At 38.4% G+C, this 25,733-nt stretch overlaps 1 protein-coding gene across 2 annotated transcripts in view; it reads left to right on the plus strand.

The window, feature by feature from the left end:
* The window catches only part of LOC139952308 (uncharacterized), a 56,363-nt gene extending 30,889 nt beyond the window's left edge, over positions 1–25,474 (plus strand). Inside the window, exons 11-30 of one of the 2 annotated variants that reach the window (XM_071951403.1) lie at positions 535–639; positions 1,045–1,116; positions 1,844–1,969; positions 2,556–2,630; positions 3,275–3,322; positions 3,687–3,815; positions 4,855–4,914; positions 6,269–6,334; positions 8,215–8,277; positions 8,799–8,924; positions 9,763–9,825; positions 10,510–10,572; positions 11,260–11,322; positions 11,473–11,535; positions 13,041–13,166; positions 14,240–14,293; positions 16,593–16,665; positions 18,077–18,236; positions 18,599–18,733; positions 19,529–25,474. In XM_071951403.1, coding sequence (XP_071807504.1) covers positions 535–639; positions 1,045–1,116; positions 1,844–1,969; positions 2,556–2,630; positions 3,275–3,322; positions 3,687–3,815; positions 4,855–4,914; positions 6,269–6,334; positions 8,215–8,277; positions 8,799–8,924; positions 9,763–9,825; positions 10,510–10,572; positions 11,260–11,322; positions 11,473–11,535; positions 13,041–13,166; positions 14,240–14,293; positions 16,593–16,665; positions 18,077–18,236; positions 18,599–18,733; positions 19,529–19,624 — 1,766 coding nt within the window. In that variant the 3' untranslated portion in view covers positions 19,625–25,474. The remainder of the gene's footprint in view (positions 1–534; positions 640–1,044; positions 1,117–1,843; positions 1,970–2,555; positions 2,631–3,274; positions 3,323–3,686; positions 3,816–4,854; positions 4,915–6,268; positions 6,335–8,214; positions 8,278–8,798; positions 8,925–9,762; positions 9,826–10,509; positions 10,573–11,259; positions 11,323–11,472; positions 11,536–13,040; positions 13,167–14,239; positions 14,294–16,592; positions 16,666–18,076; positions 18,237–18,598; positions 18,734–19,528) is intronic. The other variant, XM_071951412.1, reaches the window with a different exon arrangement.
* The last annotated feature ends 259 nt before the right edge of the window (positions 25,475–25,733 follow it).

The raw sequence follows: 25,733 nt of genomic DNA on the forward strand, positions 1-25,733 counted from the left end.
TTAATAGTGCTGCTTTAACACCTTAATGTCAGTATTTTAAAGAATTGTACGTGCTCATCTGCAATGTTTTTTCCCCAAGAATTTTTTTGGAGCTGCCTGTATTTGAGTTATCGTTTTCTTTGAAGAGGTTGTTGCCAAAGTGAAACCCTAACTTGACAACTTGAAATAAATCAAAGTTTCTCTTAACTAGCTCTGGATTTGATTTTTTATTGTGAGAAAATTGAGTAGGCACTCACAGCGATTCGCAGAATCTTGGCCTTGAGTCACTGTCGAAAATCTGCAATTGTATGCTGGAACCTCAGGTTTTGTGTGTTCAATCAAGATAATTCAAGTTAGATACACCATTTGTTGGTTTCTTAAACCCACATGTAGTATAAATGTTATTTAGGGAGATGCTTAGCAAAGTTGTTGCTCACTTAGCTGATTGGCAAGAATGGTGGCTCAGATTGAATGAAATGGTCTACACTTTTGAGCTTTGTGTAATATTCCACAAGAAGATGTTGACATTGTCTTTTTTTGTTGCATTGGTTTCAGAGAACAGTAGCAAATCTCTGAAGGAGGATGATGAGAGCCTTGAGAAGGACTTAAAAGAGGGGGCAGACGAGAATGTGAAGGTCAATGGGGATGCCACACCCAAAGGTAATAATAATAAAAGTGTCTTCTTATATAGAGCTTCTCATATCCGTCACTCACTGACACTCAAGGTGCTTCAACATTCAGTGTCTTTCTGCAAGGTATGTGAGACCACGTTTGAATTATGAGACCTACTCCTTTTACATGTATGTAGCACCATGTAGTGTTTTACAAGGTGGTACAATATGCATTATAAGAGTGATAACTGAACCTTCCCTTTGGGTAGAGCCATTAAAGGAACACGTTGCCTTGGATCGGATGAGTTGGTCTTTAAAAAGCGTTTGTAACCGTTTGTTATAAAATGCGTACGATTACAAACATTTTTAAATACCAACTCAACCGAACCAAGGCAACGTGTTCATTTTAATTTTGCCTTGATGTGTTGATCCAACTGCTATAATTCTTTTACAGATGTGTCTCCTACAGAGCATAACAGGCTACCTGGTCAAAGGTCATTGGAAGAGGAGCTCGAAGAATATAGAGGTATGAATACACATGTTTTGGAAACTTGCGACCTGATATCGAGTAGTTGAAAAACTACTAGGCAGTCAATAGTCGCGAATTCCACATTAGTCGCCCAGGCATACTTCTTTAACCTGTAGCACTTTCTTACCTCAAGCTACTTTAGTCAACTGCATTCATTATCTAAGGTGGTTGTTGTCAACAAAGGCCTAAAATAATTATTTAAAAAAATACACTCGAGATCGAGCACAAAGGCCATTGTTTATTTTATGAAGCTGTACTTATGGTGGCATGGTTGGCGTGTGCCTAAAGCGCTCGCCTCTCACCAAGGTGACCCTGGTTCGATTCCCGGACGGGGCCATATGTGAGTTGAGTTGTGCGTTGGTTCTCTGCTGTGCCACAAGGGTTTTCCAGAACATCCGGTTTCCTCCCTCGGGAAAAATCAAACACTTTCGATCTTGGCTGTGCTCCGTGGTCATAATGGGTTGATGTGGTTGGCAGCCAAAGGCGCCCTTGCATGCCTGCTTCTCGAACACGTTGTAGCCGCGTCCTACGCAATTCAGCTCTTAGCTGCGAGTAAGGATGATTAGCCCCCCAAATTGTTATTATTTTGTGCCATAAAAAAACTGAGATGAACTGTAAAAAGTTTTACTTGGTCTCCAGTTTTCTGAGATGGGATTTCAAGAAGCTTGGTGTTGGATAAAGGAGATGTAGTCATGATTATAAAATCATATTTGTGTATTTCTAGGTCAGCTAGTAGAATCTGAGAACAGGTTACAGGAGAGTCAAGACCAGGTGAACAGTCTACAACTTCAGCTTAAACAGGCTCAGCTGGAGGCTATTGAGAATATAGCCAAGGCGAATGCTATCCAAGGTATTTAGTTAACTACTGTTCCAACCTCGCTACCATGGGCAGCGCGCCGTATCACGCTAGCTCTGCGTACGTCTCTAACCCCTGGGAGGGAAACTCCAATCCGTGTCTTTGATTGGCTATCATATATGCGCAAAATTTGAATTTGAAACGCCGTGCATCTCCAAAAAGCTCTATACGCCAAAACGCGTGCGTAAAAAGATGTACGTGTTCACTTTTTTTTGGTCGCGCAACGCTGAACGCCAAGGCAAGTTTATGACTTTTATTACACACAGCGCATCCAGCGTGTGCGCAACTAACGCCCAACACGGAATGGATCAACCACAGGACTAGATGTAATATCCATTATATTTTGATATTTTCGAGTTACACTTCCAGGGGTTATGATCGAGCAAGGCATGCTGGTAAAAAATGGTGCGGCGAGATCGATCACCTCTGGGAACGAGGTTGCTACTGTTCTGATTGGTTTGGTTGTTGTTGTTGTTTTTGTTTGTTTCTGTTGTTGTTGTGTTGTTTCTTTTGTTGTAGAGAAAGCTCATGCAATCAAGTAGGGAGTGAAAACTCAAGCCATGTTTACTTTATATTGCAGAAAAACTACAAGACGCTGAGAAAACGATGGAAGAAGCCATAAATAGTGCAACAGCCAACCTTAGAGAGCGAATTGGTAAGGAAAATTTGTTTACTTTTAAGGAAACTTCAGTCAGATCTATGGAAGTTTGTCAATTGTTTTCCGCCATTAAGTCATGGGGTACATCAACAAAGAAAGTCGGTATCTTCTTCCTCACTCTAGAATTTTTGTGCATTGTGCGAACGGGTTCTTAATGCTTGTTGATTTCAAAGTCTTGTATAAAACATGCCACCTTCTGGCAATTTCTATGAAATGTAAGATTTTATTTGGTATTTCTTTGAGCTGTGTACGAATTGTGACTTTATAAAGTTTGTGTTTGATACCACAGGTAGTATGGTCTGTACACTGTAGAATTATCTATAATTTCTGCATTTGTTTAGCAATTGTAATTTTAACTGTATTGCTTACATGTATTTGTTACTGTGTTTACAATTTTTATGTATTTCTCATGTGCATTTTAAACTTTTGTGGGAATGTCTTGTGTACATTTTGTGCTATTTTCATGTGTTTCTGTCATAAAAAAAACAACTTGAATTGAACCAAGGGGTAGTTACAATGACCTTAAACGCAGAGGTCAATACCAAAGTACATGTAACGGCTTGATAGATTTTGTTTGGATTTGAATTGGGACTGTTGAGTGTGTGAATAATAAATTGATTTGGTTGTGTTTTTGTAATCAGCTGAGATGGAGGCGTCAGAGAGAAGTCCCGTGATTGAAACAATTCATGGTAAGTATCATGTTAGTACATGTAGTTCAACGCGCCATACGCCAATGTGCCACATTTGGCCGAGTAGCGCATATTAATGTTGGACAGGCTGCATACTCCCCACCGGGGAGCTGAGATGGTTTAAGGAGTGATTAGGGGCCCAGTGACCAGGGGTAATAATGTGAAGCGCTTTGGGACGCCCTCCGGGTGTGAAAAGCGCTATATAAAAACGGGTTATTATTATTATTATTAACAAATCTGCTGCTCGGCAGATTATAAATATTTTTTTTTAATATTACTTTTGCCTTGTCATGGACGGGCTCTGCTTGTTGTAACTATTGTATTGTCCAAAAAAAAAGAATAAATATTTAAATATCTGATGCAGAACCAATCTTTGCCAAGTCGGAGGAGCGAGTTTTGACTGCTGCTGCACCGGATGCCAGGAATAATCTTCTGAACACCATGTTACCGGAGCAGCTTGCAGATCTACATAACCACATCGGGGAAGAGTCTGGTAAGTCTTAAGGCCGAGTTATAGTCGTTCGCGCGATGGTCGGGCATCTGAAATATTGACGCGCGATCATAAAAAGACACGGTTTTTAGGCCTCAGTCTTAGGATTGCGCGCAAGATTCTCGTCGCGCGACCATTGCGCGACCGACTATAAACCGGCCTTTACTAGGACTGTGTCTTTGGATTTGTTTCTAGGTGGTTTGCTTAGATCTCATTTTGTTTGTATTTTTGCATCAGACATGTTTATTGCGTAAAACAGTTTCTTGGTTGTGGAATTTGACCAAGAAACCATTTTGGTCAAGTGAATTCTATGGGCCTTGTCACACGAGGCAATTTTAACAGGCAACAAGGAGGCGACCAACTGCAGTGCCATGCTACAGGACCACTTTGCTAGTAGCACATCAGTCATTTTTTAAACCATGTCTAATGACCCTCAAGAATAATATGTGATCATTCAAATGTGAGCAGTCTACCCGCAGGTCACTCGATATAATAAGTTTTTCTTCGTGATTTATCTGCACGAGCGGGTGTGATTTTTTCGCGTGTGACCTCTGTGTGAATATATAATTAGTCAAAAGGGCTTTTGGAATTTGGCAATTTTCAGCCTTTTCTGAAAAGTCTCGACCAAAATAATGTACCAGTAAATTGAAACGAAGAGCATATCTGTCGTTTTGTATGAAAAAAATTGGTGCAACTCAAATTTTAAAAAGAGAAATTTGTATGTAAAAAATGGCTTCAAATTCCAAATTTCAGAAGCCCTTTTGACTAATGATATATTTACACAGAGGTCATGCACGAAAAAAACGATGCATACTCTGCAGATAAATCACAAAGGAAATTAGTGACCTGCGGGTAGACTGTGAATGGATTCTCTTCTTGGAGATTGCCTGGAACTGGTTGCCTGTACATTGCCTCATGTAGCATGACCTTTTTGTTATAGTCTTTATTATATGTTGATTTGGGCTGAAAAAACTTGCATGAAAATTTATGTTTTCTTCTGTTTGCTTCACTGTTGCTTTTGTTTTGATTTTATGGTGTATAGATTTTCCTTGTGGTTCATCAGATACTTCCCTGTCAGAAACATTGCATGAAGATTCCTCAGGTGAGCGGGGTCTCTTTTTATTTATTTATTTATTGTTGTTTTTTCGGGGTGGGGGAGGGGGTTATTTATTGTATAGCACTACTCATTTGTGCATTTTAAAGAAATCTTATTCGGGAGGGCGGAATGGATTCTGACTGAGGGGGGTTACGATCTCCTCGCCCCTTCCCCCTCTGCAAAAATGAGCAGGATACCAGTCACAGATGGTACAAATGTCATGGTATTCAAACTGGTAACCTTAATTTGGTAAGCAAAATTTGATTTTGCTGAGTTTATGTTTGTGCTTAACCAGCTACATATGAGCCCAGGTTTTATTTCTCAAGCTTTGCAGAGCCTGACAAACAAGCATTTTAACTTGTTATACCGCGGTAATAAACTGTGAAGTTTGATTGGTCGAGAACCAATCATGTGACCCGCATCAAAAACGCATGTTACATGGCTCGACGGGCCGGGTAACATGAAAAGTGATGTACACCGGTGTACATCACCTTGATCGTTCCCAGCGTTGGTCGATTTCCAGGGCTGTGTACAAAACAACTGCGGGTTCGAGGGAATTGTTTCTCGTTTGTCTGTTTATTAAACAATGAATAGTCCGTCGTAATAATGTTTGAAGACACAACAGAACTTCGAAAAGAGTAATAACAATTATACAAAGGTATAACAAAACAATTGTTACTTGCTGTGACTGGGGTCCATGGGTTTTGTACACCCTTGAGGGGAAATGGCACCCTCGGGTGCCATTTCCCCCCTCGAGTGTACAAAACGCCATGGAACCCAGTCACAGCGTGCATTAATTGTATAATGTATACAGCATGAAACCTTTTCACACTGAAACTTCCACGTAGTTTTGTGTCCTAAATGCTCCTTGTAAACCCTTATCAGGTGCTGAATAAATCAATCTCATGAAAACCCCCCACTTCAGAACCTGTCTTAGAGATTGTTAGAGATTGTCTCTCCTGGTTCAAGCGCCCTGAGCACCTTATTGTTGGATGTGTGCGTTACATAATACTACATTATTATTATCCAAATCATGAGGAACGGAATCAATGGTTGAAACCATTGACGTGTACCTTTAAAACGCCTCATCAGGAAGTTCATTTGCTGATGAGGTCGATGACAGATGCACAGCCGTTTCCATGTACCCCTTTCACCGGCTCGTAACATCCACTTATAATTCGTTTCTTCCCCCATTACCAAGCTGCAAAACAACACAGTTAGTCATTGAATCTGTCCGCACTCGATAAGTCTAGAAAGCATCGTTGGCTGAAACAATCAAGCCCCGATTGGAATCACTGATGTTTGATTATGACTCTATTCGAATGTGGTTTTGATAGGAGGGATTTTGTTTGTGTTACAGCGTCCTTTGATGACAGGCTGGAAGATGCTCTACATCTGACTGCCAAAGAAATTGAGACGTTGAAAGGTAAGAGTAAGAAGCCGAATCTCTCCAAGTATTGTAAAGTACTGGCCTGTATGCTTCGTTTTTGAAAGGGCAAGGGCACTAAGGCATTTTCTCCTCGAAAAAGGGCACCCTATGTACATTTCAAGGGCACCTTTGCAATGACCAGGGCCCAATTTCATAGAGATGCCAAGCACAAAAATTTGCTGAGCATGAAATTTCTTTCTTGATAAAAACAGGATTACCAACCAAATTTCCATGTGATTTTTCAGGATATGCAAACAACAGCTGAATACCAGTAAAACGCAATATGCAAGAAATGAAAATTTGGTTGGTAATCCTGTTTTTATCAAGGAAGAAATTTCATGCTATCAGATTTTCCTGCTTAGCAGCTCTATGAAATTGGGCCCATGAGGCTTGGAGGCAGTCGCCTTCAATGCCTCAGTGAAGCATCAGGCTTTAGAGTAGGCCAATGTATTTGTATCTCGTAGTACATTAGGGATGAGAAATTACGGACTGGAATCCTGATTTTTTTTAAAGTCTGCCTAGTAAACTAAGTGATGTATGTTTCTCCCATGTATAAAACTGTGTGTGCATTTTAGGTAATGCTTACAAGTGAACTCCCACAATGTCTGTTTTTTTTGATAACCATGATTTCTTTGGTAAATTATTGCTATTGACATGATTTCTATGAACCATTCTTATTGTCATGGTTAACCTGATTTCTATTTGTATGGACATTTTCCTTTGATACAATGGATATCTATATTGATATGATTTCTGTGATTCATTCTGATTTCTATATTGACATGATTTTTATGCACAATCTGATTGCTATATTGACATGATTTCTGTGCTATGTTCTGATTTCTATATTGATATGATTTCTGTGCTACGTTCTGATTTCTATGTTGGTATAATTTCTTTCGTACTTTGTGATTTCTATATTGACATGATTTCTATGTGCATTCTAATTTCTACATTAATATGATTTTTGTGCTACATTCTGATTTCTATATTGGTATAACTTCTATGGCAAATTCTGATTTATCTAATGTGCCAAATTTCTATGCACATTCCAATTTCTACATTGATATGATTTCTGTGCTACGTTCTGATTTCCATAATTTCTTTCGTACTTTGTGATTTCTATATTGACATGATTTCTATGCACATTCTGATTTCTACATTTATATGATTTCTGTGCTACGTTCTGATTTCTATATTGGTTTAATTTCTTTCGTACTTTGTGATTTCTATATTGATACGATTCATTCTGATTGCTATATTGACATGATTTCTATGCACATTCTGATTTCTTCATTGATATGATTTCTGTGCTACGTTCTGATTTCTATATTTCTATAATTTCTTTCGTACTTTGTGATTTCTATACTGACATGATTTCTATGCACATTTTAATTTATATATTGATATGATTTTTATGCTGCATTCTGATTTCTATATCGATATGATTTGTATGATACTTTCTGGTTTCTACATAGATATGATTTCCATGACACTTTCTGATTTCTACATTGTTGTAATTTCTATATTGATATGATTTCTTTTATGCATTCTGATTTCTATGATAAACATAATTTTTATGGGAAACATAATTTCTGCAATAAACATTATTTCTATGATAAACATTGCATGTTTACTAGAATTAATAGTATACCCCCCTCCCCAACTTCACCACCCTCTTAGGGTCTCCCAATATCCCTTCCAGCCACTCAATCCCGCTAGCTATAATTAGTCACATCCCTGTATCCTACTCATGATGCACTGCCTATATCCCTTCAGGGGAAATTGACCATCTAGCAACTGACTGTGATTAGGTTTTGTGTATATTAAGGCCCCTTCCACCTATCACCTCTTTCCATTAATTCCTAAATACACAGAGAAACTGAAGGAGTCGCAGAGCAAGCAACAGTCATATGAGGAGCAGTTGGATAAATTAAGAGGTGAGTTTGGGGATGTTTTTTCAAATGTTTTCTGCCAGCCTATAATATGAGACAACTTGTTGTTGGTGTTGTCATGGCTGAGTGGTTAAGAGCACCGGATTCAAGCTCTGCTGTTTGATCAGCAGGGTGTGGGTTTGAGTCCCGGTTGTGACACTTGCTACATGAAATTTGGGAGGTAGTGCTTTCTGCTCTACCGGCTAGGCTTCGGACTGATGATACCCAAGCCTACATCCGTATGGACTGTAAAAGGGGTAACCCTGTTTCAGCCCTAGGAGTAGGTGGCAACGGCATTTGAAAAAAAAAAACCACACCTTGAAGTGGCCTTTGGGCCTTGTGTGTCTGGCGACTTGCATAAGTTTTTAAATATTTTTTTAAATCAGTTGGCATGTGCTGAACTCCTGTGAAACAATTGCTGTGAAAACAGGGCTGTGACATCAAAATTGAACCGGGCTTTAGTGTGCTGCCACCAAGCGTTCCAAAGTCTCCGGTTGCATCATGGTTTGTTTATTTACTATCCTTAGGAGACTTGAAGGAGATGCAGGTACGTCACGAAGTCTTGACAGAGAAGAACGAAGAACTAAAAGAGAGACTGATGGAGAGTCAAGACGAGGCTAGAGAGGCGGTGGATAGAGTTGACGATTTGCAAGGTACGTCTTGGGCCGGACAATCTTGACTTGTGGCCGACGCAAATACTGTTGATCAGTTTTAGGTTGTTGTCTCCATGGCGAAGTAAAACCTTCAAAATATAGTCTAAAAGTGATTTAAGCCCCAAAGCAAACATTTAGATGATTTTGTCAGTGTACTATTTATTGTCGGTGTATAATGTTTTGTTTTAAAGACATTGGACACTATTGGTCATTGTCAAAGACCAGTCTTATTACCTGGTGTATCTCAACATATGCATAAAATAACAAACCGGTGAAAATTTGAGCTCAATTGGTCATCGAAGTTGCACGATAAAAATGTAAGAAAAAACACCCATGTCACACGAAGTTGTGTGCATTCAGATGCTTGATTTTGTGTCCTCAAATTCAAAATCTGGGGTCTTGAAATCAAATTCGTGGAAAATTACTTGTTTCTCAAAAACTACGCCATTTCAGAAAGAGCCAATTCTCACACAATGTTTTATACCATCAACCTCTTCCCATTACTCGTTACCAAGTAAGGTTTTATGCTAATAATTATTTTGACTAATTACCAAGAGTTTCCTCTGCCTTTAATTCTGTTTCACTTTTGTACTATTTTCTCATATCCACCACAAGCCCAGTTAGTCTCTATTGTAATATTTTCTTTAAGATATTATACCCATTTTGTGTAGTAGAAACTAATGCTATTAGAGTTTTAAAATAAATTTTCTATAGAAAATGTAATATAAAAAAACTTCAATTACTTATTTAATACACATGCCATGTGCATATTTTAGTATTTTCATTGACATTAACAGTAATATAAATAAAATTAATAATTCTTGTTTTATTTATTTAGAGCAACTTGACAGAGCTGAGAATTCTGCCAAGGAGGTCAATGATCAGATTTTAGAACTCAGAGGTGAGAGAAAAAAAGTGCCAATAAAACTAGTGTGGAAAAAAAAACCATTGGGTAGCACAACAGTTGAACATCGCATGCAAATTGACCCCTCACAAAATTGAGGACATGAAAGATAGAATTAATAGATATTTGTTAACAGATTTTCCATCATTCAAACGCTTTTTAAAGCAATCGCACAACATCGGTAAACAGTATTTTCCAAAGGCCAACACTTTGTGTATCACAACTTATATAAAGAATAACAAACCTGTGAAAGTTTAGGCTCAATCGGTCATCGGAGATGGGAGAAAATAACGGAATACCCACCCTTGTTTCCACACGTTTTACCATCTCATGACACGTGGTTAAAATAAATCCGTTATCTGCGATATCAAGAATGGATAACTGTTTTAATGTTTTCTCAAAAAAGTAAAGCATTTCATGGACTAATATTTCAAGGGAAGTCTTTCACCATTACCTTCTGTAAACCTTGTAAGTTAATTGTAAATCTGTGAACTTTTAATGTTCGTTCTGTTCAGGAAGTGTCCAATGGTTTTAACAAAGGAGAACTCAGTCCATTATGGCCTTGCCACGACCCTGCTGGTTTTCCCTTCTTAGTCGTATTAAGGAGCATTTGGTTATTATTGATACATACTTTCTTAGTGCATTTTGTTATTAATAATTGTTTGTGTTCTGCTTACTTAGATCAACTGATGGAAGAGCAGCACACAGCCAAAGCCAGCGTAGCAGATGCAACGCAGGCAAAGCGTAAGTCAATTCAATTTGCAGGCAAATCCTCAATCAACCAGAGATTACCAGGTGGCACGGTTGGCTTGTGCGTATTACGTTTTAAAAGCGCTCGCCTCTCACCAAGGTGACCCCGGTTCGATTCCCGGTCGGGGCCATATGTGAGTTGAGTTGTGCGTTGGTTCTCTGCTGTGCCACTAGGGTTTTCCAGACTATCCGGTTTTCCTCCCTCAGGAAAAAAAATCAAACACTTTCGATACTGGCTGTGCTCCGTGATCGTAATGGGTTGATGTGGCTTGCAGCTGAATGCGCCCTTGCATGCCTGCTTCTCGAACACGTTGTAGCCGCGTCCTTCGCAATTCAGCTCTTAGCTGCGAGTAAGGATGATTAGCCCCCCAAATTATTATTATTATTATTATTATTATTATTATTATTATTATTATTATTATTATTATTATTATTATTATATTTTATTGACATTGCTAGGTACATGTACTTTCTTTAACATGTTTCTACTTTGCTTGTAAATGAAGAGTTCATCTGCCGACAAAACACTCTCTTTGTGTAATTCTATGAGGTAGCCTTCAAAAAAAGACTCTGCTAGGGTCTAAACCAGTGTTGTAGCTACACAAATTTCAGTGGTTGGCTCTAAATCCAATTTAGTCCAGATCTCATATTTGTTTTCTCTGCCCCTTTAATCGTATACAGAGCAGCTAAACAAAGAGCAAGAGGCCTTGAAGCGACAGGGAAGTCTCCTGGAACAGATTCAGAGTAAGGGTTCACATTCTTGTCAGAGCTTTCTTGTTTTCTTTCCCCTTTATAATTTAGAATATATCTATTAAATAATAAAAACTCCATTCATTTTTTGTTGATATCAGAGGGTTTCAATGACTAACTGCCTGATAATTTTTCCCACACCAGAACAATTAACGACTGTGGAGGCGAAAAGTTTGCAGACTGAAGCCCAGATAGAGGAATACACAGGTAGATATTTCTTTTTAATGATAATATATTTTTATACAGCGCATTTCACGATAAATCGTATCAATGCGCTTTACATTAGTCCCCTGGTCATTGGGCCAATAACGTCCCTCTAATCTTTCTCAGCTCCCAATAGGCAGTATACAACCCCGAGCTCCCGTGGCGCTCCGAAGGCTTTTTCATTCACAATATCAACCTTTACCCTCGCAGGTACCCATTTATACCAGGGGTGAAGTGAAGCAACTATTGTTAAGCATCTTGCTCCAGGACACAAGTGTCACGACCGGGATTCGAACCCTCACTCTGGTGACTTAGCATCAGAACTTGCTCTTAACCACTCGGCCGTGACACTCAAACACTCTAAGTTCATAATGAACTATTGCTAAAGTAACACATGATGACTAAGGGCCTTACCACACGAGGCGACTTTTACAGGCAACGTGTTGGCAACCAAATATAGTTCATGCTACAGGACCACTTTGACAGCACGTGGGTCTTTTTTTGAACAGTAAATGTGAACATTGAAATCTGAATGTCTGTTTCATGAGTATTGCTTGGAAATGGTTGCCTGTTTCATGAATATTGCTTTGAAATGGTTGCCTGTAATTATGCCTCTTGTGAGATGGCCCTTAGACAGTGGTTTTGAAAATATAGGCAGTGTTCATTCAGAGTACGATTTAGCACTCCTTGTGAATACACCATTCATCTCTGTTCCCTGCTGTCCTTGTCCATACAGGGTGCCTTCGATTAGCTTCCCTGGGTCTACCCCGCGCTGCTCACTCGGCTGAGCCCCTTACAAGAGCTAAACGATCACTCATCGTTCTCGTAGTGACGTCATGTACTTGGGGCCAGCCCCCAAGTGACCCACGCCACAAGCCGGGCACTGGGGGCTGACCCGGGTGAGCCCTGGAATGACGTCAAAGCTATTTGAACGCACCGGGGGAAGGCCTGGGTCGACCCAGGGAAGCTAAATGAACGCACTCACTATTAGATCTTATGTCATCCCCCCATCTTCTTCGTTGTCTGTGATTGCTCCTTGTCTCTGTCCTTGGTTGCCAATCCCACTAGTCTTGTTGTCCATCTTTATATATTCCTCAAGCAGTATGTACAGCCTACCTTTATCTAGCATTTAGCAGGAGACTGCCAGCATAGGGCTAGGTAACTTAGTTGGTAGAGCGCCAGCACATTAATCTTGAGGTCGTTGGTTCAAAACTCAAATCAAGTTTTAGTTCACTTTTTTACTTTCTTATCTTTCAGTTTTTTATCTTTCATAGTTCTGTAGAGGTGACATATCTGATTAAGGTGTAGTAAATAGACTACATTTCATACACAGTCAATACTCTGGCATTTACCTGAAAGGATAGTATGTAGTGTTTGAATCAGATCGTGTATTTGTTTTCTTGTCTGGCAAATTTGATGTGGAAGAGATTTTTGTAGAAGAGGTTTTGGAAGAGATTTATAATAGTTTTCCTAAAATTACTTACCCATCATGTTTGGAATCTCTTCAGATGAAATAAAACACCTAAAGGAAGAGTTAGAAAAGGAGAGACAAGTAAGATTACGGCTTGAGAAGGAGTCTAAAGGGGCGCAACAAGCACAAAGAAAAAGTAAAGAAGTGGAAGCCCAGAAACAAGGTAGTAGTCTACTTACAAGTGGCTCATAGAATATATTTTTTGGTATGGCCTAATTGCTTTATAACCACATTGTTATGACATTTAATACAAATTTATGAGTACTATCAACTCTTCTTAAAGAGGAATATTAAATGAAAACGTTGCCTTGGATCGGTCGAGTTGGTCTTTGAAAAGCGTTTGTAACAAGTTGTTATAAAATGCATATGGTTAGATGTTTTAAAAGTTGAGTACAACGATCTACACACATTTGCCTCGAAATTGCGTGGTTTTCTTTTTACTTTGCGAACTAACACGGTCGGCCATTAATGGGAGTCAAAAATTTGACTCCAATAAATGGCCGACCGTGTTTGTTCGACGAGGTTAAATGAAAACCAAGCAATTTCGAGTGATTCTGGTGTGGATCATTATATTCTACTTTTAAAATATGTTTCCAATCATATCGTTGTATAACAAACGGTTATAAATGCTTTTCAAAGACCAACTCGACCCATCCAGGCAACGTGTTCCTTTAAAATAAAATCATCTGTGTTTGTGTTGTTTGAGATGGTAACTTTGTTTCTGCTTTCATTTGTAGGAAATTGTGGGTAGCTATTGTGAAATTAGTCAACTTTATGGTGCAATTTGTCTTTATCAATAATAATTTTGCATTATATATTCTTGTGTTATGGTTATCCCATCCTGGTAATGAGGGTTAACTGTTGGATGTGACAAGACAACCATTAGAAATTGGATTTCACAACATTTGTTTTTGATTTTTCTCAGGATTTTGTCAAATGCACTATACTACATAAGAACTGTTTTTTTTTTAATATATTATTATTTTTATTGTTGAATAGATGTTGCCTCGAAAAAGAATATTACTTTTGGCTCTACTCTTTTTACACCGATATGTGTTAGCACTGTATACTCAGTACTTTCCTGAGTTCAGTATTTCCCGAGTTATATGCCTGTGATTTTTTTCACAGAAACAGGGAAAGTACTGAGTATACAGTGCTAAAACACATCGGTGTATGGGTAAAAACTAAAATTAATACTGTTATATTTGTTAATTACATATTGGTCTTTCATTGCAGGAGCTGTTCAGGCATCCCCCAAGATGGGCCAGATAAACTCTGCCTCTTCTAAAGGTATGCTGATATTTTATTTTGTTTTATTCAGGTTTTTATAAACATTTCTGAAAGTGCAGATTTCAAGATGGAACTGAATTGATCTGTTTGGAATACCAGGGGTTGATTTCACAAAGAGCTAGGCCTAGTCGTAACTTAGGACTAGTCCTAGTCCTAGGAGGTATACAAGGATGTATGGCTAGTCCTAAGTTAGGACGAGTAACTCGGCCTTACTCAAGATAAGACTAGGCTTAAAGGCAGTGGACACTATTGGTAATTACTCAAAATAATTATCAGCATAAAATCTCACTTTGTAACGAGTAATAGGGAGAGGTTGATAGTATAAAACATTGTGAGAAACGGGCTCCCTCTGAAGTAACGTTGATTTTGAGAAAGAAGTAATTTTGCGCAAATTTGATTTTGAGACCTCAGATTTAGGATTTGGGGTCTCGAAATCAAGCATCTGAAAGCACACAACTTTATTTGATAAGGGTGTTTTTTTTCTTTCATTATTATCTCGCAACTCCGGCGACCAATCGAGCTCAAATTTTCACAGGTTCTTTATTTTATGCCTATGTTGAGATACACCAAGTAAGAAGACTGGTCTTTAACAATCACCAATAGAGTCCAGTGTCTTTAACTCTTTGTGAAACCGACCCCACGCCTTGAATTATAAAAAAAGCCATGGACAGCATAGCCTGTGGTTTCTCTTTGTCTCTGTCTTCACTTCATGCACCTTCAACAGTTTCCCATAGACTAAGATTTTCCAATGAAAAATCCCTTTGTAAATTGAAAATGGCCTTGACTGGAATTTTGTGATTCTACTTCTATTGAATTTCCAATTTTATGTGTTTATACATATATCTAGGTCTGTTGTTTCTAATGTTTTAAATTTGTATCTTCTTTTGTGCGCTTTGTTGAATCTTTTTATGTCGGTTATTTTCGGTTTACTTAGTATTTAGCTTATATTTTAATTGGTCTTGTGTTTTGCCTTTTAGTTTTTTATTTTAGGCGCATTGAGGAATCTGTGATTCATAATGCGCCTTATAAATGCTGTTTATTATTTATAATTATTATTGAATTACAATATTATGACATGTCTGATATTTTGCAGTGTATTTCAGTGTGACTTCATTACTTCTTACACTCAGTGTATTATCATCATGCATTGTAGTTAACTGGTTGATATTGATGTTTGTCAGTTTCCCATGACTTCTGTGAAATTTTGATAACCGCTTTGTTCTGATTTATTTACTCTCTACCGTAATGCATCATGGCCCTATTGAACAGCAGCTGTATTGGTTGAAATAACGCCATTTTTAGCAACGGCTCCACTGGACTCCTTGCAGCTGCCGGTGTCATTTTGGGAAATCGGGCAGATATCGAGCTACTTTTAACTCGGACCTAAAGCCTCAGGCGCAGCATATCGCATCGCAAATTAATCTGCCAATAAATCGGTAGATGCCTGGCTGTCAGGGCATCGCACACATTGGGTGGGTGCCGGGCAAACAGAAGGTACCAAGCTTACACACAGTTTATCACACATAGGAAGGACTTTCAACAAGTGCCTGTCGGACACCGGCTAATGAACGGGCCAATAATTCAAAACCCATTTCCGTCATGGCAGCTTTCGGGACACTTGTGGCTTTGACTGCCCTATGCGCCGACCTCTACACGCCGGTCACTGCTAGCTTTTGCACGCGCCGCCCAGCCTTCGCATTTAATGTAGCTTGGATTTAATGCCAGTACAATTTGTTTTTATGGTACATGTAAAACTTGAATTGGTCTTGTTGTTATTTTGGGTTTGTCTTTTGTTCCAAAGTGCAATATTTAATTTTTTTCTATTTCCATTTTTTCCAACTCTTCTGGCTGGCTCAGATAATTTGGTTTAAATTTTTGTGGAGGTTTACTGTCATTTTATGACTTTATCAACCTAATGACTTTACCAACTTGTCTTTGTGATGTTTCATACAATTTTCTATTTTGATATTAATGATCGTTTGTAAGTGTTTTCACATAGAAGTTCCCTAAGGATAGACAGTTATATAAAAAAATATATAAAATAATCACTGTGTATAAAAAATCATAAGTACAATAAGTTAAAGTTGTTTTATAAGTTTTCATGTGGATATTTGTGCAAATTTATATTTTGTGTGTAATATTAAGTTTTGAATTAATGTAAGTAGAGTTGCCAGTAACTATAACTTTAACGAGTAGTTGCCTAAAAATGTCATTGTTTATAATTTCCACCCTTATGGAAATTCAAGATCTTGTTTATGAATATCCCTTTTGACATGTTTTATGCTTATTTTCTTTGCAGAAAACCTTGTACTTCAAAGTGAATGCAGTGCTCTGAAAGTAAAGCTAACAGAAACAGAGGCCAAACTGACATTGTAAGCCCATTTTCCCCAAACTTGATTACAATATTAATAATTATGACAATTTATATAGCTTCCACACATGAAATATGCTCCTGGGCGCTTTAACAAAACAACCAAACAATCCATACAGTTTTACTTAAGAGAAAATACAGTAAAAAGGTAAATATAGACCTCTCCCCCAAACCCGGGCTAGCCATTTCAGACTTTGATGGCTTTATTCCTGTTGTACCCCAAACAAGTGGGCCTACCCCCCCCCCCCCCACTCGGGAAATAATAACCACCCCTGAGTAGGGGTAAGCGGTAAAACATGGGGTATTCTTAAAACGTGCAACCATAGTTTATATATTAAGATTATTCAGAAGTTTTGAGGATTGGTTGTATCACCTGTCTTGTAGATAAGGGTAGCAAAACTATTTGTTGCTCATTTCCATTTCTCTTGGTGTTTATGTCTTGCGTATATTTTTGCCATATCTGCCCTGCACTCTACCATGGCCAACTCTGTTGACCATGATAAATGACCTGGGGTCGATTTCACAAAGAGTTAGGACTCGTCTTATCTCGAGTTAGGACGAGTAACTGGTCTTGACTGAGGATTAATCTTAAGGTTTGCATGCTACAGTGCAGGGTTGGGACTCGTCCTAAGTCCTAAGATTAGTTTTAAGTTAGGAAGAGTTTTGTGAAATCAACAGCTGGGCTTAAGTGTGTTTTCTTTATCCTCTGCCTATTGATATTTTGTATATATTGATTTGCTCAATAAAGATTGACTTACACATGGAATAAGGACCTCGGCAGGGACAGGTGAAAGTATGCTAGGGAAACATTTTGGTACAAAAACTCCCAATGCCTCCCCAGGGCTGTATTCCACGGGGATAAGAGATACATTATGAAAAGTGTGTTGGCTCAGGCTAGGGCTGAGGCATGGGCTCTGCCTTGGGGCGTTGTCGTCATTGTTACGTAGTGTGCATTTTTCATGCTACTTCAAACCAAGTCTGGAGCCAGAGTTAAAGGCAGTGGACACTATTGGTATTTACCCAAAATAATTATTATCATAAAACCTCACTGGGTACTGAGTAATGGGGAGAGGTATACGGCTCCCTCTGAAGTGACGTAGTTTTTGAGAAGGAAGTAATTTTCCACGAATTTGATTTTTAGACCTCAAGTTTAGAATTCGAGGTCCTGAAATCAAGCGCCAGAAAGTACACAACTAAGTGTGACAACAGTGTTTTTTTCACAAGTTCGACGACCAATTGAGCTCAAATTTTCAAAGGTTTGTTATTTTATGCATATGTTGAGATACACCGAGTGAGAAGACTGGTCTTTGACAATTACCAATAGTGTCCAGTGTCTTTAAAAAGCCTAGGTCAATGGTTTGTAAAACCATCATTCAATGAAGAAAACTACTATGATTTTCCTCAATATACAGGACTAGAAAAGAAAGTGGCAAGTTGGGTCAGGACACCAATAAGTTACAAATCTTACTGAAGGAGGCGGAGGCGCGGAGGAATAAGCTGACTGAAGATGAGTTCAGATGGAAGAAAGAAACTAAAGAAATGACCAAGGAACTGGAGAGACAAAAACAACTGGTGAGTTGAATAGGAATCATTATATGGTATTATTATAATCAGGCATGATATTATTCCTACTTGAGTGCAATTTTAGATTTTTGTGCCATCAGATAAATCAGAAAAATTTGCAGTAGACCAACGGTTTTCCTTCCCGTCTGAAGAAGATAGTACAGCACCTTGTAAAACAATTACACGGTGCTATCAGAATTAGGTCTCATAATTCAAAACGTAGTCCCACATCTGGCAGGAAATACTGTATGTTACAGCGCCAGGAGCGTCACTGGGTGACGGACATGTGCGGCTATATAAGAAGCGACAATTATTATTATTGTCATCTTATTTCATCCTCGTTTACTATTTTTATATATATTTTTTTACAGCTGTCAGCAGCGAAGGAAGAGAGGCATGTTTTGACGGAAAGGATCAGAGTAGCAGAGGAAGACAAGTTGAGACTTCAGAGAGAGCTCAAGCAGACACCTACAAGTCAAGAAACAGGTGTCGCTGCGGCTCATTCAGTAAGTCCCTCACTCTATCATAGACCATGTAACCTTTGTGTACAAAAGAGTCATAGAGCCTTGGCCCAATTTGATAGAGTTGCTTAAGCAGAAAACTTTGCTGAACAGTTTTCTGCTAAGCAGAAATGTGGAGGATACCAGTCACAAATTGTACATGAGGCATGGTAGTTTTAGCTGGTATCCTTATTTTGGTAAGCATAAGTTAGTTGTGCTTAGCTCCTTTTTTTTTATTAAGCAGCGATATGAAATTGGGCCATTGACTTCCTACATGACTTCCTGGTAAGCATAATTTAGTTAGTTGTGCTTAGCTACTATTTTTTATTAAGCAGCGATATGAAATTGGGCCCTTGACTTCCTACATGACTTCCTGGTAAGCATAATTTAGTTAGTTGTGCTTAGCTACACGTACTATTTTTTATTAAGCAGGGATGTGAAATTGGGCCATTGACTTCCTACATAACTTCCTGGTAAGCATAATTTAGTTAGTCGTGCTTGGCTAATTTTGTGCTTAAGTAGCTACATGAAATTGGGCCCTTGGTTTCCTGCAGGCACAATTCGTAATGTTCAATGGGGAAAAAAAACACGCAAAATGTTTCATATTGTGAAAATTGCACTCTAAACTTTTTTTTTGTGTTATTTACTAGTTTGCTAGTCATTATTTTACAAGGTTATCTCTACAATGCTTCTATTCCAACCACAAATTAAAACTGATGCTTTATTGAAATAAAGGATCTAAATGTTTAATTGAGTGCAGAATTTTCAAATGCAGTTTTGGTTCTCTTTCCTTCTCCTTAGATGTCTCAGATGAAGTACGTTCCCATCATAGTCATCTTGATTGCCATCATTGCAGCTGTTGTACAGTTCTTTGTCGCCATGTCTTCCTCTGTATGACAATGCTCCTGCTAGCTGCACTGTATGAATCCAAGCAAACACACTTTATGAAAGTTTTGCAAAAACCTCTTGATTAGGATCGTAGCATTTCTGTAGCACAATGGTGATTTGGGTATCCCAAAAGAAAATGTTGGTCAAAAAGTCAAACATTTGTGCAATTCAATTCAGTTTTTTCATCTGGTGAATGATCTGTTGGGGCTACTTTTGGAAAACATGTTTTCAAGGCTGTTTTGTTTTGTCTCGTGTTTGACACACTCACATACCATGATAATGATGATGATGATGTCGTCTGCTATATTTATTTCTTATCTCTGTGTCAGCTAGGCAACTGTGTCAGCTAGGCACAGCCTTGATGTAGGGACTTCGATGCCACCATTAAGGCCAAAGCATCGGGTATCATGTAGGGTCCATAACAGTCATAAAGCGGGTAGTTGCCGAATGATAGTCCCACCTGTGCTGACACCCACACCATGTACTTAGCCTGGGCAATTGACTTTACCATCACAATCTCAGTCCCGTAATGTAAGGTCAAATACCTCAAGCATGATTCTGTGGCCTTCTAGCATTTTCTCAGCAACTTCCCACTATCAAAAACTCTTCAAATTCATGAGAGAGACACGACTCAGATTAACATCTGTAATTTAACTCCCCAATGACTTTTAAATTGAAAATATACCATTGGTTTTTTAAGGGGTGGATTCACTCCATATCCTGTGGTTGCTCCAACAAACAGCTAGTTTAAACCAACCTACACAACTTTCTTTCTAAATTAAGTGGTCATAAAATGGGCATAAATCGTTTTCTTTTGTATGGGCGTTCTAATCCTGTTCATTTGGGGCTTACTCTGGTTGGTGCAACTGAAATACACACTTGTGGTTTTAAGGGTTTTCAAATGCTAATTCCTCATTTTTGACAGTATTTCATACCTAAACCAAAAGTTTCAACAGAATTGGTATTGATATTGGAGGGGGAAGGGGGGTTTATTACACATCATATTCACCTTAAATAATATTAATAATAATAAGAATAATAAGAACACTTATAGTGCGCCGGTATCCACCACAAGTGATGCTCATACAAAGGCATGAAAAGCAGCTGTGGGTTTTGAGGGCCTCTTTGAACTCATGATTAGAAGACATGTTACGGATATTTAGAAGCAGATTATTCCAAGGTAAAGGACCAGCATGAGAAAAAGCCCTGTCACCCCATTTGTTGTGGGTTTGGGAAAACAATTTAACAGTTTTGTCGTTATTGACAATAATCATAAAATGTACTTTGATGAAAAAGGACTATGGGAAAGTGAGTTGTAAAAGTACTTGAATTTCAAAGTGAGAAAGTGAACACACACAAAATCTATTAGTTTTAGAAAATAATACGATTCAAAAAGCTGAAATTCTGGGATGGGTTCATGCATGGTCTACTAGGTATGGTCGCTGCTTTAAGATGGTCTGATTTTGTGCAGTTACCTTGGCCATCAGTGCAATTTCCAGACCGTTGTTCTTTTATTAAGAATGAATTAGGTCCCGATAGAGCGAGAGGGATTGGAATTACTGCACGGACATATCCAAACCATAATAGGTTACTAACTACCACTCTTGCTAACGTCTCAAAGCACCCAGAATACGACACCCGACCGCAATATGGTATGTGCTTTTCTTGAGACTGGCTCCTTTGAAGTTTTTTTGTTTTATTCTATAATCTGCAAAGTCAACTTTCAAATCCCCACGAAAAAAATTGTTTTGATTTACATAATAAGAACCACAACTTTGTATCCCAGTATCATATTGCCTAAGATTTGACGCTCATTTTGACCCAGTGTTTGCTATGATCCTAGTAAAAGGGGTAACCCATTCATACAGTGCAGCTTTATGTACATTATCTGTACATATTTAATTTGTATACCATGATACGTTCTTTTGATACATCAGGTAAATACTTATCATGTAAATATCAGAGGGATAAGAGAAATCTTTCAGGTACCATGTGAAAGGCACATGGATACTCAATCCCTGTGTTTTTTTTTTTAGGTCCGAACAGACGGTTTCCCTTTATTTCTGTTGCAAGGTTTTAGGAAAATGTTGCTGTATTTTTGAGTTTTCAAAGAAGGTGGTTGTTTCGATACTAGAAGTTTAACATTTAAGAATGTTTTGGAGAAGAAACAGTCCGTGTATTTAAACCAATGTCTGAGTTTATAGTTTTTCATATCATTAGCATAGTTGTAAAATTGCAAAATCAACCACCCAAAAACTGCTGGGGTATGATTTAGTGATGCAGGCGCAGAGTAACGGGGATGACCACCCCTCTGTTTGTCCATGTTGGGTAGATTAAAGAATTCAGACATGATGAACATTTCAAACCAAACTAGCCCCAGCCAAGTGGCAGTGGTGAGTCTGGATCTTCTTAAAGGCACTGGACACTATTGGTCATTACTCAAAATAATTATTAGCCTTGCTTGTAAACGGAGAGCTGTCGATAGTATAAACTATAGTGAGAAACAGCTCCCTCTGAAGTAACGTAGTTTTTGAAAAAAAGGTAATTTATTTCAAAAGACTTTAGGCCCGAAGCCTTTTTATAGGCATATGAAAGTACACAAATTTTGTGCAACAAGGGTGTTTTTTCTTGCATTATTCTCTTGCAACTTTGATGACCAATTGAGCTCAAATTTTCAAGTGAGAATTCTGACTTTTAACAATCACCAGGTGTGCAGTGCCTTTAAGTCTTCCTGAAAAATAGATCTTAGCCCATCAGATCTGTCAAGAAATGTAGGTAAAGATGAAAAAAGCTTTGTAAGCCTACAGTGTGATTCTTATGCTACTTTTTTACGGTGCCTGCTCATGACTTGATATTCATACCAACAAGTAGAACTAATACATACCCCTCCCAACCACTGCCAGGGTTGATGGATACTATTGTCAAGATTTGTATTAAGATTAGCACCACTGCTTGCATGGGTTGTAACAAAATGGCCATCCCACTTTTAAACACCATGCTATGCGCCTGTATTGATGCGATTACCAACTGTAGATTCACTGCACTGTGTAGATTCATTAGCCACATTAGATAATTACAGCCGACTGGTATAAAGTATAAATCCTATACATGCATTTGAGTTTGATTGATGAATAAGTCCACGGCCGGGTTGAATCAAATTTTTCATATAAAAAAATAATGACAGGAGAATTGTAGCCTGACAACGCTTTGACAAAGAAGCCAGTTGACGATCAGAAGGGTGTGGGGTTTCTTTTGGAACTTCATGCTGTACTAGTGCAACTGCTCTCATTAGTTCAAACCAGATGGTAGGACTTCAAACTTCAAATCAGAATCGAGTACTCAATATTACTGGACCCCCCCCCCCCCCAGTGGATATTATGTTACTTGTCAGTTACTATAGCAACTGGTCAGTTTATGGAATCACTGCGTTGAATTGTTTATAAAATAATAAAGTGGACTCTTTCTCATTAACACCAAGGTACGGGAACGAGGGACTCACAAATTTTTCTTGTATAGCCCAAACCTCATCCCAAGGTGCACAGCGCATTAGAACTATATTATTATTATTATTATTTATTGAATGTTTCCTGATTTTGCTCCAAAAATATGAAAAACTACATTAATTGCAATTGGGGATTGCAAAATGACCTTGTTTAATCCGTGTTTTTAAAGAAATTGAATTACCCATGGTACAATTTGGGAGTGATCAAAAACTGTGTACAACCAAAGGGACATGTATGTTTCTAGCTTGGATTAGGAATTTCAAAGAAAAGTCAACTGAAATGTGAGCTGTTAAAGGCGGGTTTTGTTAAGTTAATGCTGCAAAACCTTGATCTCTATTCAAGTTTCATGAATATCAGTGGCCAAGTTTGGATTTGAACCCATGACCTTGTGTTTAAAGCCAAGCCTTATCAGACAGGTAACGGCCTATGAATTTAGTAAGAGTGGTGGCTCTGAAAAGAGCCGGTTTGGTCTCGACGTTTCAAACAGTATACTCGTCTTCAGGAGAAAGAGAGTAGAGTATATTGTTCGAAGCTTTGTGACCAAACCGGCTCTTTTCAGAGCCACCACTCCCTCAAAAGAATTTTTACCCATGGTTGTACCCGCAAGTTTACTATTAATATTTATATTTATAGTTGCTCTTATTCTCCACACCAGGCAAAGCTTCAAACACCATTTATGAATTGAGTGTTTGCACCTTGCACCCAGTATGAAACACCCATCACTCACAGGGTCAACTCTGTGATAAGATCATATCTTGGTGAAATTACCTCTGTCTTTTCTTGTTCACATGGAGGGAAAAATAGCCTAGGTCAGATTGTGGTTGAGTACAATTGTAATGTGACATGTTTCATCAGTTTTTTTGGTCACAACGGTCATTTTGAGGTCATGTGGTGTTTTGTAACCAATACAAGCGTGTTATAAATAGGGTCGATTTGATTGGCCCATCTAATACAACAAAATGTTGCTGAAAAAAATCTTCTGCTAAGCAGAAATGAGCAGGATACCAGTCATAATATGTACATGTGACATGGTAGTTTGACCGGTAACATAATTCTAGTAAGCATATTTTGTTGTACTTTTTGTGCTTACGCAGCTCTTTGAAAAAAATGTTGTCCCGTTTGTCAGATGATGTATGGTTGTATCCAAACTCTCAGTACTATTAGTAACCCGTTTGCAAATAGGTCTGGAAAAAAAACTGGAAGTTTTGTTGTTCCCTTCAACTCTTTTGTTCTTATATGACCCTTGACCCTTGAAGAATTTGTTGCTGACCCTTGACATTGTAGTCCCCGAAAGGTATAATTTGTATACAATCTGCAATGTGAGCTCCCTATTCGGATGCTCTCTTTGTAATTTGACAGTTGGGTGTGGCTCCCACTCCCAGTGACCTCACCCATCATCAAGCCCAACTCCGCTTTCTTGTCCCAACAACTATTCACCTTGTCTTCCATTCTGTATAACATTTTAACCTCTGATGTTTGATTAATACGGACCAAAAGCAAAATATATGCTAAAGTGTATACATGTCTGATAGCAGTTTAAACCCCATTTGACACAAAATACCCCTGGCAAATTAATGGGGCATAGTGCTGTGTGATCCCCGCTTTGACCATTCTGCAATTCAGTTTCGTTTGTATGTGCCCCTTTCTCTGTTCGACCATTTCTAGACCAACCCTTTACAAGTTAACCCACTTTTGACCTTTCTACCAGTTAACCCATAGACCTCGATCGATGCTGTACATGACACCTCCAACTTATTCAGTGTTTGAATTGACCAATCGAGAATTCCTTTTTTTTTTATATACCACACTTAGGCAACAGGATTCAAAAGGTCAAAATTAGTGCAAGTTACATCCTCGAGTTTTACCAACCTTTAAAAATTTGCATAATTTGAGTTAAATTGATCGCAAAACTGTCTGATATGGTAGCTAGGTGGTCACAAATACCATGTATTTTAAAATCTTCTGTTTTGGATATTTATTTGGTTTTGTTATAAATTCATCCAAGACAGTTGTTGAAACTTAAAAAGATGGAAATTATTTGATATTTTTGTATTTTGTAAATGTGTAATTGGCAAGAGGACATTGTTGGATAGGGGCAGCAGAGTTTAGGCATCCATGTTGTTGGTTATAGCAAGTGTAAATAAATACTTTTTGTTGCTGTTGTATATTAGATGCTGTTCATATGGAGAGTCAAACGCTTTTTATCTCCTGGTTAATTTATTTGTTTGTAGTTACTCTAATACGGTTGTTTTGTCTCGCAAGATAAAACGCAGTTACCCTAAAAAGCTCTTTGGTAGAGATCCGTTGAAACAAACAAACAAACAAACAAACAAACAAACAAACAAACAAACAAACACCACAACAAATAAACACCACAACAAATAAACACCACAACAAACAAACAAACGAACACCCTGAGCCTATTGATGGATTGCTCATGCTGTCATTGACCACCATCGTTAATGTAAAACAATGGACAAGTGCACGCGTGGTACGCGCTGCACACGACTCTCGGCCAATGATAGCCTTTCACGCGTGCACGATTCATCAAAGATAGCGGCCAATGCAAGCGGTTAATATACGCCAAAGTTGTAGCCTTTAAAATACTGTTTTCT

This window comes from Asterias amurensis, chromosome 2 (genome assembly GCF_032118995.1).
Source record: "Asterias amurensis chromosome 2, ASM3211899v1".
Taxonomy (NCBI): Eukaryota; Metazoa; Echinodermata; class Asteroidea; order Forcipulatida; family Asteriidae; genus Asterias; species Asterias amurensis.